This window comes from Crocodylus porosus, unplaced genomic scaffold (assembly GCF_001723895.1).
Source record: "Crocodylus porosus isolate Cpor-Errol unplaced genomic scaffold, CroPor_comp1, whole genome shotgun sequence".
NCBI classification, from domain to species: domain Eukaryota; kingdom Metazoa; phylum Chordata; order Crocodylia; family Crocodylidae; genus Crocodylus; species Crocodylus porosus.
In genome coordinates, this window is record NW_017728907.1 from 5,054,486 (window position 1) to 5,070,820 (window position 16,335).

A 16,335-nucleotide genomic window follows, 5' to 3' on the forward strand; every position below is an offset into this window, starting at 1 on the left:
CTGCATCACTTCTACTTAAAGACTTAATATTATGCTCTATTCCTGTAATGGAATTGTAATGTAAGTATCAGGACCTAAACATACCAAGTATATGCTGAGAAATATTTTCCAAACGTAACTAAATATTTTTCCCCTGAAATAAACCTGTTGTAATAAGCAACTGTGATAGTTTTGACTTCAGAATGTTAGTGCAGCTGAAACAATAAGATGAAACAATAAGGTGACAATGGAAGCTGTGTCCCAGGTTTCACTTTTACCTTCAGCGATGCTTGCAGGTGAGGATGATGTGAAGCGGGTGGGTGAGAAGTGCATGGGTGAAGGTGAAGTGATAATAGAAGTAGCACTTACAGTTCTTGTGTCTGTTTCTCCTGTTGTACAATAGGGAAAACACATTATCCACTGAATTTTATACATAGCTAAAAGTACAGGTTAAACAAAAAAAAGATCTACTGACTGCTTCTTCATAAGCCAGAATTGTTGCTTACTCCAGAATAAATGAGTGGGTAACTTCTATGTTATTATTAACATTTTATTAACATTTTTTATAACAATATTAGCATAAGTCTTCAGAATCATTCAAATCAACACAGTAATATATAAAAACATAGGCTATTCAGAATAATACACTGCATGATATACTGATGAACAGAGGATAACTTTATTAACTAAGGGAGAAATTGTCACTAATTAATTGGAGAGAAAAGGCATATCAAGAGCAAATTGTCATTTTTACAAAAAACAGATTAAGCCTCAAAGCTATGATCCAGTTCTAAATATTCCTAAAGTCTCAAGTAAGTCTGCATTCAGACATTTGGATCTTCTCATTACAGAGATAGGAAACACCCACAAAGTTCATGCTTCATTTCCTTTAAGGTTCAGGCAGATTCAATATGGGAATTTGTTTCTTCTGCTGACAATTCTGGAATAAAAAGTTGTTTTCAGATCACTCCTTACTTAATTAGGGTCAGAGCAACACTTTAAGGAAGATTCAAGTATTTTCATTTAGAAAGTCAATAATGAGTACAGGGAGAGAACCTTTAGATGAAGAATGGTTCATCCTGAACCACTTTTGCAAAGAACTTATTGTTACACAAAGACCCATAAAATTATGGATCAAAAATGAATGAAACGAAGACAAATTCCATTGATAGATGATCCAGAAAAGGCAAACATTTCCAAGCCATAGGTGACTCATTGTAGGCACTGTTGTACTTTTGTCAAAAGAGTAGCAAATACCCCAATTTCCAAAGACGTTGAGCATCCAAGTATGCTTGCTGACTTCAAGAGGACCTAAGGACTTTTCTGCACCTCTGAAAAATCAAGCTATATACCATATTTATTCAAATACAAGATGAGATTATTCCCCCCAGTCAGTATGGGGGGAAAGTTCCTTGTCTTACATTCGCACACAAAGAAACCTCACTAAATACACTGTCTATCTTTGAGCTGTTGCCAAAAGCAGGATGTGCTCAGTAATGGAAACCAAGTATGAAGTTGATTAAATCCAGCCAATACTAGGCATGACTATAAAATGCAAGGCCCATATTGGAAAAACACGGCAATGGGAATGTGGGTCCCCTAAAAAATGGATGGGTGTTCCATCCACAGGGAACTGGCACCGGGCCTGGAGGTACTACAATACCAGCCTGGCATTGGGAGGACCACAGCCAGCCTTGACACCCTCTCCTTGGCACTAAAACCGCTACATCTGATCTTAGCCAAAAAGGCTGAAATGCCAATGGAAACCTTTATTCTGTGCATGTGGCCCTTAAAAAATGGGTGGACGTTTTTGCCAATCCACAGGGAACTGGCACCAAACCTGGAGATATCACACTATCAGATGGGCACTGGGAAGGCCAGAGCCAGCCCTGACACCCTCCTATTGGTGCCAAAAATGCTACATTTGATATACTGATGAGAACCTCTTTTTTATAATTATTAAACTCAACATTTTATTTTAAAAAATCCAAAATTTATAATACATATTTACAAATATCAAACCATTACATCATCTAACAAACCTCATAACATATTAACTCCTCCTCACCTCTTAACAGTTTACAATAACAACATTATTTTGCCCCACCACTATTCCCCCTCCTACCCTACCCTCTCTCTTACCCAACTATTTCAGGCACTCCTTAGGTGAATATGTATTTCTATTTGTCTTTCCTCCACATCTTCTCACTCTTACTCTCATCTTCCTCATCATCATCCCTTTGCATGCAATATCTGACCTCAGACAGGACTAGCTGTAAACCTGCGTTGTAGTAAAATCTATTCCCTTCATGATCAGCAAGTTCCACACTTTCCAGAGTGCTGCATTAACACAGATCACCAATGCCCATATCTTCCCTTCTTTCCATCCTTTCTTAACCAACCCATATATCAAACTCTCAAAATTTATCTTACCATTCACTTTTAAAATTTGTAAAAATCTCTATGCCTTCCTCCAAACCTCCCATGCAAAGTTGAATTCCCAAAATACATGTTCCATTGATTCCTCCCCCCTGCACTTCTCCTGTGGGCATTTCTTTCCATATCCCACCTATATAGAACATCTCTTACCCTCCACACCAATCTCCATATCAGGTCTGCATATTCTGCTTTTAAATCTTTCCTTGTTACCCATGCTGATGGCAACCTACCACAAGGATAGGTTAGTGCAGCCCATCTAAATAAAATATATGGTAGTGCTCATTGAGTGCAGTTCCCCTCAACTCTAACTCTTTTTTCAAGTCATGGTGAGCTACCACATTGCATATATTTCGATTTTCACTTCATTCCCACAGCTGAGATGCACATTTCTTTCCCATTTACAGTGATTCCTGTTTCTTCACAGCCTTAAATGTCTGCCAAACATCACCAAATGGGGACCCAAGCAGTGCACCCAGAATCCTTCTGTCAGGCTTCTTTCAGCTTGTCATGTATGGTTAATGTGGGAGATAGAAATAAATGGCTTTATCTGTCTGAGCAAGTCATGTTAAAGGGAGAATAAATACACATTGAGCACACTGAGCTGGGTTGAAACACCAGGGGTTAGCCTGCCAGCCCGGACAGCTCCCCCCTGGCTCAACGTGCTGACGAGGGGATGGTTGGGGCATGTGGGTGCTCCATTCTGGGCCTGGGGGCAGCAGACAGCCCTACACTGAAGCACTCTTGTGCCCCAGCCAGCCAGGTTATCATCTACATGTGTGCTGCTGCAGAGTTTACACCAGTCTAATAAGGCTGTAGACTATGTCTAAGTACATGTAGACTTGCTACATTTACTGTGGAGTTAATTAATCTACTCCACAGGGGTGCAGTGGCAGCAATCCAGGCATAGTAACCAGAATGTGGCTCTGTCCAACTAGGCTCTGGTTTTAGGTGGTACATGCTGCTGCCACATGCTCCATGCTGCTTTTTTTCAACCCACTTGTTGTTTTATTATATTGGTATTTAAATATGGCTCCTGGTTGCAAATATGCAGTGCAGAGAACCAAATCATATATGTCAGGTGCATTTTGCAGTGCCTTAAAAGCCTCTGAGGTGCCACAAAGTGCACGTGCATGCTCATGTGGATGTGCCCTTACAGTAACAGAATTCTCTTAATATTTGCACCTCTTTCTCATTTTTACCATAAGTTTCTTTCAGAAGCTCCCCCTCTCTCAACAGAAATCCTGAAATACGTATGAAAAGAACCCCTGGTGCCTTATGACATCTCTTTCATTCTGTTATGGCTGTCGTGTTTTCAGTAAACAGGAAGCCTTCACACCTGCAATATTTCTTTATTAGCAGCTCTTTCTCTCCTTCTGCTGGTGTTTTTCTATTTACCAAGTCCATAGCATTTTCCTCATTGCTTTCACTTTTTTTCAACTAGTGCCTCACTGCTTATTATCTCTCCTTTACCTTACTCTCTTGCCATGATACTTCATAATTATGATATCTTTAACACTTTGAACATGAGCTCCTTCAACCCTTTAAAACAAAGCTCCAGGCACAACCATCAGAATTTAAATGGAATACTAAGATAGCATAATGGATACATATGCAGTTGACCAGCTGACCTGCCATAGTCAAAACTCAGTCTCTCGTTTTTGACACAGCAGTTCATGGGCAGACTTCTGGGGACTCAAAATAATCTGTCTGTATTAACTTGATAAGCAGAGATCCTGGTGTTCTCTGATAAAAGAAATGGAAATTATCTGGTAAAAAGAATCACAAATTCTCTAATTAAAACCCCAAAATCTGTGATTAAAATAAAAGGCCCTTATATATATAGGTATCAGTTGATCACAATATTTTATTGATATATTTATAGTTTTAAAGCAATTTGGAAGCTTACCAGTGCCTCAATCACTATAATAAAATAAATTCTAAATACCTATGTATATTGGCATTCGATTTTGGGGGTTTTATGGAAAATCAGAGTTCCTGCTTCCTCCCTCATTTACCACGACACAGGTCCAGTTGCGATAGCCCCACACCCACTTCTTTGTGGTGCCAAGCATCCCTGATATGCCATTGTCCCTCATTCCCAAGCCACAGCTCCCAGCAGAACTGCCTATGCCCCTCATTCCCTGACAACCTCCCACTAGCTGTCTCCAAGCAGCATCTCCCCCTATGCACCAGGACACAGGTCCAGCTGCAGATGTCCCACCCCCTACTGCTTTGTGGTGTGGGACAGCCCTGATAGGCCAGTGCCCTACTTCTGCCCATGCTATTGCCCCTCACTCCCAAGCCACAGCACTCCCAGCCCTGCCAGTGCCCCATACTCTGGACCTACAGCCCATGCCTACTTGCCACTTGCTTCCTCCCAGCAGTAGCTCCCCTGGGGATATGTGGGGGGTTTCTCGGTGCGTGTGGGGGGGGGTATGGGGTTTGTGGGGAGGGTGTGGTGTGCAGTCCCCACCACCATGGTGTGAAGTCCCCAGAGCAGCAGCAGCAGCAGCAGCAGCAGGAGGCAGTGGGACCTCAGAGTGCTCTTGGCTATGGCAGACAGAGCTGCCCGTGGTGCACACCTCTAGCTGAGTCCTGGGGGCTGCATCAGCTGGCACAGAGCCAGCCCAGCCCACTGATGCATAACTTTGGACCAGACTGGACTAACACCATGCCAGCATGCATGGATTGTGACACTGCAGATGGGAGCGGCACGCCATTGGGCCAGGCAGGCTCTGTGCCTTCATGTGCAGCTTGCCACCGGAGTACTAGAAGCCTTACATGGAGGCACAGAGCTGGCTGGCCCAAACCAATAGCGCATGGGCTGGAAGCTGTGAGCCATCACGTTGGGCAGGCTCTGTGCCTCCACATGAGGCTTCCAGCACTCCAGCAAGAAGCTACCCACAGAGGCACAGAGCCCGCTCAGCCTGATGGTACATGTCTCCATGCCTCCATGTGTGGCTTGCTGCCCAGCCCAATGGTGCGCAGATCCCAGTCCATGAGCCATCATGCTAGGCTAACCCTTCACGTGGGGCTTCCCATGAACACCTCCTTGCTCCTTCAGCCATAGCATCTTGTGTAGATGTACCCAGTTAATGATAATACTGAGACAAACATTGTACTATTAGCATATATGAGTCATGAGTTTTCCTAGTGGCTTCATTCCTTTAGTTAGCATGCATCTCCACTGATATGTGAATACTACCTACATACTCCACAGCTATATCAGAGAGAGATAAAATTCAACAGATGTAGAAATCAGACATGGATTATCACCCAAAAGTAGAAGTGCTCATCTGAATGATTTATATTTCTTGATCTTACAAAAACTATCATAGATGGATGATATCTTTTAGCATTTGTATAAACTCACATAAATAAGTAAAACTGGGATGGAAGCTGTATGTGAGCAAATAGCGAACATGAGTCTCTGAATGTCTTTAAGTTATTGAAATTCAATATCTGAGCAGTGAAAACCTCTCACTCAAGTATCATAACATTAATTCTTTATCTTCAACTGGATTACCTAAACTTCATGAACTATATCCATTCTTTCTGAATCTCATTTCATTTCAGCTGTTAAACATGCCCTGGCTGCAAGCCAAAATATACTTTCTGTGAACATTCATATGAACTAAATTACTGTTGATGTCTGCAAAAACAGTATAAACAGAATCACAAACCAACATTTGGAAATAATTCTTAATAGACATTACCTCTAATGCAAATGTGATGGAGATATGAAAGAAGCTTTAACATGCAGCAGTTCAAGATAAGTGGGATCATTTGGTTTGAGCACAAGACCGAGAAAGAAATAACTACATTTTAATCCCAGCTATGACACTGACACCTTTTGACACTTTGGGCACATCCATTATTCTCTCCAGATTTCAGTAAAATGGAGAACAATGGTCTTAATCTAATTATATTGAAGGACTTGTTAACTGTAAATCACTGTCATGATGATTTACGGTGAGAATTATTTATTAAATGACTTTGCAAATGATAAACCCAACAGGGCTATCTTCCTTGTTTTTTAATGTGAATTATTTTGCTATTAGATTTATATTGTGATCCTATGCTAGGAACCTTATATATGCCTCATGTTTTTTCTTTATTATAAAGCTAGAATAAAATGTAGCTAGTAAGAATTCGATAGGTGGCACCATAATACCAAAACATTGTGTAAAATTGTAATCTCCCATTATAATCCAGTTGTGAGAAATCAAAGAAATTGAATAGTTACCTTTAAAAGACAGAAGTAACAATCACAGAACACTCAAAGTTTTGTTATGCCACTTTCAATACACATAACATTATGCACGGTATATCTACATGGGATGCTTTACTGTACACTAATCTTCTGTGCATTAAAGTGTCATTGTCTATACATGTGCACATTTACTGTGCAGTAAATTAGTCTCCTGCACAGTTAGTTACTACCTATAAATACTACCTGGGAGCTGGACAGCACCAGGACTTAGGGGCTCTCTACTTCCCTGCCAGCCCCCAGATTACCACCCAGGGGGTGCTTGGGAAGAGAATATGGTAGAAACAGCCCTGTACCAGGTAGCTCCCATTGGGAGCAAATCTGCTCCCAAGAGACATGTGTAGACACGTTCCCAGGTAGGCTCATTGGTACACTATTTTTACTGAGCAGTAAGTCTACTTTGAATTAATATCTTATGAAGATGTGCCCACCATGAATTTACTTTTTTTAATATGTCCCACTATTATTAAAAATATTTCATTGATTGCGTGATCAAGTTTACCCTTGAAATCACAGCCTTCTTCTCTTGGTTATATATCAAGAAACATACTTCTCCAATTTGTTAGAATAAAATTCAGGGATATTTAGTAAACTCTGTACAGTACATTGGAAAAATAAATGACAGTTACAGAAAGGTTTGGGATGGGTTTAGGGATATAATCCAGCAGTCTGGATTATATAGGAATTATCCCAAAATTTCACCAAATTTCAAACTGGATCAAACTTTTAATCATTTTTCAGATTACAGTTAGTCTCATACACCTTCTGGCCTGGCCAGTAGAAAGTTCTTTCTTGGCCCACATGATAGACCTGTAAAATTATCAACCACACCAGCTCCAACCATACCCCTCATTGGACAATTTGTAGAAAGCATATTCACTGGAAGACCAGCCATCAAATGAGAGATTTGCATAACTGCTTTAGTTCACTCTGCTTTCTTGCCACCACTTGGCAAAAATGGAAAGAAGGATTTAGATGGGAAGACAAACTCCTAAAGTAACAAACACAAACAACTCAGCTAACATTTGTTTCATTTGGAAACAATTAGACATATAGTACCCAACAGTGCAATATGGGCCTACTATACATTTACAAAGACCTTTCAAAATATTAAACAAGAAAAGTAAATGCTGTTAAGAAACCTGGCTGAAAAAAGATGAAATGTGTAATCTCTAGAACAGTAGGATTTACCAGCTAAATCTGGAAATAGAATAGCAGCTGCTAACTTCCTGGAAGTGCAATTATGCATCTGGTATAGTGTAGTGGTCACATGTTTTTGAGATCCTACTGAAGTGGGTAAATTAAGTCTCAATCTGGGCCCTCTCTGAATGCCACTCAGATCTGCTACTCTGCTTTCTGTTTTGCCAACTTGTCTGCCACTGCCCCAATCTGCTGCACGTCATACAAGCCACTTGTGACATGCATGCCCCATGTTGGCCACCCCTGTCCTACTGTATGTTATTTTGCATTCAGACAAGGTGGAATGAATGTAAACACTTCAGCTTGAACTACATATGACAAGACAAATCATCAAGGAAGGAGCTGAAGGAGTCAGAACCCTTTTTTACTAATAGTGTATTTGGCATGCAACTAATATAATACAGTATAATACAATACTTTGACCTACTATGAAGTTAAAATGACCAGAGTGCATCCTGTGCTTGAGGCTACGTTAAAGGAAAAAATCCTTCCTTATAGGTTGCAGTTACATTTGCAGCTGGGATGATTTCCCTCATTATTGATAGTTTTGCATACAAGTAAAGTGGGTTTGTTTTTTTTTTTTGTGCCTAGCTCTGCTTTTTCCCCTCAAAGCCCCTACCTAACAGAACCCTACGCAAAGCCCCAGGTGTAGGTTCCAAACCTGTCTCACCCTTCCCCACTGTATTTTTTTGGACCTGAACTGCTCTACTTCCACAGGTCCCCGCTCTCCACCTCCACACAGAAAGCAGCAGGATGCAACCATTTTTTTAGATGAGTAAAACTATTTTAGGGGGGCTGCAACTAAACAGCATAGATCTGGACATAGATCAGCATAGATCTTGCTCAACTGCAAGCCGGTATTGAACTGCAACAAGAAATGAATACTTTCTAGTAGGACATAAAGGGTAAGTAAGGCAAGAAGCCTTAGAACATACTTCTACCACATCACTGCTTGATTTATTTTACTTTTATTTACTTCAAGTGGGATGGGTGTAACTGACACAAATGTTAAGGCCACAGAGAAAATGAGACTCAGGCTCTAAAAAGTTATTACTTCTTTGCTACAAAAAACCCAAAGAATTTAATTACCACTGCAGAATTAAGTCTGTACAAATGTTAGCTCCAATACTACAAGCAGTTATAAATATGGATAATTTATATCACAGCAATAAGTATGTTTGCATGTGTATATGTGCTTGCAGAATCAGGAAATATACATGTACATATTATCACGGATTATTCTGAAAACTATTTTTCCACTTTGTGCCGCCAAGCTATTCTGTGGTCAAACCTGTTGCTTTTTGCACATTATTTGAAGAATATCGTATAATGTTCACATTAAAATAGTATGATTTTTTTCCTGCATGGTGGGCAACGCTGATTTTTAAATTTAGTCTAATGGGGAGTTTTATCAATTAAGTGGAATATTGTGTGTCAGGAAACTGGTATTTTTGAAAACAAACAAAAGAAATACCCACAAAACTTTGGAGAACATTTTCAACACATGTATACAGTAAAATGCATAAAGCTTATTCAAGATTGTTTTATTTTGCTGTAATATTCTTCATAGCACATTCAATGCATGCAATATTGAACATGGAAAAATGCTTCAAGTTTGTTCATCTACCTCCATTTCTCCCCCTGTAGCTAACTGTCTCATGAGAAATGTTAGTTGTTAAGAACATCACTGCCATTCTTCCCTATGGGCCAGACATGTTTCCCTATTACGTTTGTTAATGCACCAAGTATTGCGTGACTGCCAAGATGCACTATGGTGACTCAGTCCTCTCTTGCATTATGGGAGATGTAGTTCTCAGGCAAAACCAGCCCAAAGACAAAATGGAGGTTTGGACTACAATGGAGGTATCGTAATGTGTTACAAACAACTGTAAAAGCAAATGTTGTTCAACTGCTCTGAAACTCTGAAATGAAATGTTGCCGCTCAGTTCAAAAAATTCTGAATCTTGTCATTCTGACACAAATTTAAAATATTTCATTTTGATTCCTCCACCAATAAACCAAAATAGGGACAAGCATTATTTTCTCATGGAAATTTTAAATTTACTGACACCCCCCCCCCATTTTCTATCAGAAACACAATTAGATGGAATATTTCAACTCCATTGAGCATCTTTCCTCAAAAATATTACACAAAGTAGCATGCACAAAAAAATGCATGAATCCAAATATGTTTTTCCCTGTACAGCACTGCTATGATCTTGGGAGGGAAATGTAAATACACAATTACACAAGAATCCCTCTATTATCAAACATATAGGGAAAGAAATTCTGTTGATTGTGTTATGTTTTTAGTGTAATGTCGTCTATCATCTTTATAGGAGCAGAATAAATACACAGGCCTGCTAACAACGCCTTTGCTGCTCTGTGGTTTCCCTCGCTCTATTTACTTCTGTTTTTCTTCATCACTACTATACTAAAAAGGAAGAGGCTGCAGTGTGCTGTGGTTTAGAATTTAAGTTCTTTCAAATGGTGCAACTGAGTTACCATAGCAGCTGCATGCTCAAGTAATCAGTCGTATCTTAGTGTTAAACCACAACTTCTCTAGTGCAGTCTTCATGTCTCCTGATTAAACTCCTTTTCACCATATTGGTATTTGTGATTATTTTTAGTTGTCCAGGCCCATTTATATGATAAAGAGAAGGATTTCCAAAGTGAAGATCATGTTAATCTTTGGAAATACAGTGAAAAGCATTGGTGAGGAATGAAATATGCCTTTGAGAGAATATCAAGTCCTGGCTTAATATTTATTACAACTATGACATGTTGGCTTCTGTCCACAGTCATAGAACACATCACATATATGTGAGGAATATAACTGGAAATTAATTAAAATTGTTGGCTGGAAGGACTACATATCTTATTTACCCGAATACAAGATGACTCTGAACGAGTCATCTTGAACATGTGGCCAGTTAGGGCTGGCCCATTCTGAGTGTCAGGATCCAGCAGGAAGCAGCCCCAGGACCAAGGATACAGCTATCCTGGCAGCCCAATATGAGGGTCCTTGTACACCAGGACATTTAAAACACTATGCGTCACCCAGCTGGCTGGCACACAGGGTTTTAACTCAGTCCGGCTCACAGGAACCCCAGGATCAGCCTGGCTTAGCCTGATCCCGGGGTCCCTGTGCTTGAGATAGTTGACATCCTGTGTGCTGCTCATCTGGGTGGCAGACAAGGTTTTAAAGGTTGCAGTCCAGAAGGACTCTAGGATCAGGCTGCAGCAACCTGATTCAGGGTTTTCTGTGCTCAAGGAGATGGAGTTAAAACTACAGCTGGGGTGTTCAGTGTCATCTGAGGTCAAGGACCTGACTCAGGATGGTTTCAGATCTCAGTTTGGTCCCCAGTACCAATTGACAATCAGCTGATGGTTGGAACATGGTAATGCAAGAAAAGGTCAGAATCATGATTCTGGGCTCCCCCTGCCCTGACAAGCAACGTGTGTTAGGGATCTAATCCCTGTCCCACAATCCCATGTCCTGCCACGTAAATGCAGCAAGACAGGAAGAGCAATTTGTTGGGTCATAGCATCTTAAACTGAACATCTGTCTAAAACCTGAGGCAGCACCTTGCCTTACCTTCTTTCAATTACTGTCAATAAAATAATCACATTTGCTATTTGAAAATATATCCACTATTTGTAGCTATGTGAAAGAGCCAAACAAACAAAAGGGGACTCTGAATATCTGGCTATGGGGGATGAGGCAGATCAGTGAAACTGATAAAATGTGACGGGTCTGATCTTCAGGTATACTGAACATACACAGCTCACACAGATTTCATTTAGAGCTGGAATTACTCAACTCTTCTAGATATCAAGCCCAATATGTAGTAAAATGCAAAAAGCAACCATATGGGAGGGAAAAATGGAAAATAACATTTTTCCTAAGCTCCTTTGATTTTTGTAATCTTGGGTGCTAAATGTAAAAAAGAATGGGCAAGAAGTTTCAAATGCAAGTGTGTCTTTTAAAGTAAGCATTCCTTTCATAATATACTTTATTTAGATTACAGGCAAAGTCAAGAGGCCTCAAAATGAAATAACCCCCTTTGTAAAGTGTGCCATACAAAAATATATTTCAAGACAGTTGCTATCCTAAAAATTAACAGTGTAATTAGACAAAATAGACAAGTGAGGGAAAGCAAATACTTTTATAATTCTGTGCAAGAGAAATTGAAGGATAGTGAGACACTGAACTCACAGAGATTTACACAATTTCACACAAGAAAATTGTATTAGAAGCCAGATCTCCAAATTCCAGTCCATTGCCTGAATCCCCAATCCACTGCCACTATGATCCAACCATTGGGATATATCATTTCATTATTTTGGAGGTAGAGGGGTGGTTTTTGGCATGTTCTTTATCAAGATATATAGTTACTTGTATTGTGTTTTTTTTTAAGAGAGACAAAGCTACTTATATCTCACAACTGGATTTTTGTTGTGGTTTATATCTATATTGGTGTGGCTTTTAAATGAATTTATAATATGTGATATTTGTCTTATGTGATAAATATTTTTCTACATTTCCTTCAGCTATCAGTAGTCTATTAAACACAACAAAGAGCAAATTCATAAGCAATGTTATGAAGGAATTGAGTTGGTATGTCTTGGGTGAACTACAGCAACATAGGACAACTTAAGTTTTTAATTCTCCTGAAGCCATATGCTTCTTATTTGATTGCACAATTAAGTGTCTGTGCTGTGGTGTGTTGTATTTTGACAGAGTGGAGAGTTAGCAAACAAGTTTGTACATGAACTCGTTCTGATACACTGGTTTCATTATGAATCTCCTAGTCCTTCCTACCACAAAGATTAAACTGTTAGTAATTTACAAGGCTATAGAAACATTGTACATTTTGCAGAGTATGCTGCATACGCAGGTTCCCAACTTTGGAAATTTTCCACCATAATTAAAGTTCAGTGTGTTTCAGGTTGCATGGTACATGCAGTTTTAAAAACATTGTTCAATCATTATGACAAAGGACTGGATCCTGTTCTGCTGTACTAGGCATGGCTTTACTAGCTTCAGTGGACCTATACTCGACTGATTCATACCAACTGAGGATTTGGTCTTATATGTATTTACCTCCAAAATGACAGATTTTAAATTATACATCACTTGACTTTGCAACTGTCATTGTGTTGGCTGTCAGTACAAAATCTGACCCTCTGTATCTACAGAAGTGATTGGAGTTGAATGCAATGTAAACCAGAACAAAATGTATCCCATAATTTAAAACTTAAAAGGGATGAAGACTCAATGTACCTTGTTCAGATTCATAATTGAAGGGTTGCATTGAAGGGTTGCAATGATGCTTTATTGCTTAGCCTCATAAAAAGCCTTCACAGGAAAATTCTCATAATAGGGCTTGAAGTTAAGGGGATTTTTGCCACTGGATTCAGGAAAAATAAGGTCAGGCCCTTAAATCATAGAATCAGAAATGACCACAAGGGTCACTAGGTATAACCCCAGACATAAATGCAGGAGTGCTGTTTGTAAATCATCCCTGTTAGACATTTGTCCAGCTTCCTCGTGACATTCTGCAATGAAGGAGATGTTACTATATCCCTGGGCAGTCTATTACAGTGTCTTACTGTTTTAATAGTAAGGAAGGTTTTTTTTTCTGAGATCTAATCTAAATCTGTTTTGTTGCAACTAAGAACCAGGACTTCATGTCTTCAGCAAGGAAGAACAATTATGCTCTGTGATTTTGGTGGGATTTTTTTTTGTTTTGGCAGTCTTTCAAGTATTTGAAAAGTGCTCTCATGCCCCTTTTAATCTCCTTTTCTCCAAACTAAGCATACCTAGCGCTCTCAACTTTTCCTCACCCAGCCTGACTTCCAAAACCTTTATCATTTTTGTAGCCTGACTCCTTTTTTAAATGTGGAGTCTAGAACTACACGCAATCATCAAACTGAAGCCTATCTACCAGTAGAGTGATACTATCATCATCTCCTATATCTTATACCTAATAGACGTATTGATGCAGCCCAAACTAACAATACTTTTATTTGCAACTTTGTCATATTATTAACTAATATTGAGTCTATGATGGGAAGGCTCTCTATACAGCATTTAAATAATTGATACACATCTTAAATGCCACTAAATCTAGGACAGACTCCTGTAGATCCCCATGTGAAACCTCCTGCCATTCTGACATATAGTGCACCTGTACACGTGATGGACCTGTGCTCCAACACATGCTAATTAGCATGCATCAGAGCAGACTCAAACAAGTCTGCTGTAAGTCTGCTGGCATGTGCTAATTAGTGTGCTTCACCAGCCTCTGCATCATGTGTATTCAGAGTGCCCATGTTTCAAAATGGTGGTGGGAGCACTTTAACAAAAGCTCACTGAATAAGCTTCAGTTAAAGCACCTCCCCACCACTGTTTTGAGCCATGGGACACTAAACACACGTGATGCTGAGGGTCCTTTAATTAGAGCAGCTTTAATTAGATGCCATGATTCCCCTCTGCTTCTGTCCACCTAATATTAATTTTATCTATCCCAGTTTACATATGAAGATACTTTACTTTTATCTGAATCAGGTAAGAATCCAAATGAACTCAAACATAGATAACATGTATGATTTTTATGGTTTCTCTATGACAGTGCTGTTCAAGTTTAAAGAAAAAAAATCTGTCCAAATACAGTAGCTGTATTTAAGAACAGAGTACTCAGTATACTGTTACACTCTGCATTGCATTTTTATACTTCTACTCTGTCTGATATAACCCTGGGAAGGCTCCTTTACAACAAAAGTGGTATCTACATCAGAATAAAGATACAATTACATCAAACCCTCCAAAAGAAATTCTTTCCCAGTGATCTGGTGCTTGTGATTCTACTTCTTGCTCCAAGCCTAGTGGAACCTTCAGCAGTGCTTGTGCTCTCTGAATCTGAATCTCAGCCTTGTGCCACTAAGAAACTGCGCACTAAACTACACTTCTAGTCTTATTCAGTTTCCATGACCTAGATTCCTTCGACATTAAAAAAAGAAGTTAACCAGCATTGGCTGATAGAGATCTAGTCTCTGCTTCACAAAAGGAAGAGCAGGAAAAAAATTCAACTAATTTCAAATGCGTGCTTATTGTTAAGGTCCTCCCTAGATATTCAGCAGTAGCAAGCTCTATGTTCCTACTTTTTAAAAAGAGTTTATATTTTTAGGATGTTGACATCCTTATATATGTTACTTTATTTTTCAGAGAGACAGTCCATTGGCTTGCTTATCACAGAGTAGTCTGAACCCAATTAATTGGATACATTGTTTAATTTTTGCTGCTAGTCATGCAAAGATTTGTAAATATAAGAAGCTATAGCTACAGAAGTGCTTAAAAGTTACAAAAAGTATTTGGCAAGTAAATTATTCAATTAAATATACCACTAGTTTAAAAATAATTGGCAGATGCTTTTCTTATAGTCCTCTGTGTCTTGTTCACTGGATGAGCGAATAAATTTGCACAGACTTTATCATATAACAATAAAAGTGTTTGTTGTCAGATCAAATATATTTCCATACATGTTCTTTGTTTTTATGCCTATATGGAAGACTGTGGATCTTTGGGCCACTCACTAAGAGACAGTCTACTTCACCCTTAAAATCTTCAAAGCAAAGATGGGTGGGTCCTCCTCTTCTCTGCTGTTTATGCCTTAATCTTAAGGGTAAAATGAAGGCATGTTACAAAAACAGATGCATTAACCATTTTTCAGGACCAAAGCAAGGTGGAATGAGATCATATATGTCATATAATTAACAGTTTTTAATATACACATCATTCTTAAATGAATAATACCAGAAATGAACAAATGAAAAATAGTGGCCAGCAGATAGGATTAGACACATGAAGGCATTTGGATCTTTGCATATCTCTTTTGAAGATCACAAGCCACTTTGCTGCCTTTTATGGAACAGGTTTAAAGCAAGTTATCTAGATAACAAGACACAAGAGGCAGATCCAGAGCCCACTGAAGTCAGTACGAACCTTTGTATGGGTTTTATATTAGGCCTGAAATGAATTGTTCCACAGAAACAATTCAGTTGATTTGGGCTTTCTATAATTCCATGTTCATACTGTCATGGATACTTTATATTCTTTGCTATCAAAGCTTGGAATTGAAGGCTAGTGGCAGAATGACAAATAATCTTAAAAGAAGGGAATATGAATTACCTGATTTCAGCATAATTCCCACTGAAGTCAATGAGAACTTTGTAGGCCCAGTACCTTTGAAGATCAGACCAATTATATAATTGCCTAAATCTAGCCCTCCTTTCCCTTGTCTTCCAAGCTGTTTTTATTAAATCTTACATAAAATGTGAGCCATAATTTTAATACATATTTAAGTGTGTATTTAGAGATGGTAAAATGGAGGAAAACCACATCTTTTTTTAATTATAGAATGACTATATTTTCCCCAAAAAGG

General features: G+C 39.0%; 1 protein-coding gene across 1 annotated transcript in view; it reads right to left on the reverse strand.

Annotated features, from left to right (window-relative positions):
- Nucleotides 1-16,335, reverse strand: part of PTPRC (protein tyrosine phosphatase, receptor type C) — a 150,864-nt gene that overhangs the window by 100,274 nt on the left and 34,255 nt on the right. The window contains exon 3 of the mRNA XM_019530565.1: nucleotides 258-368. Coding sequence (XP_019386110.1) covers nucleotides 258-368 — 111 coding nt within the window. The remainder of the gene's footprint in view (nucleotides 1-257; nucleotides 369-16,335) is intronic.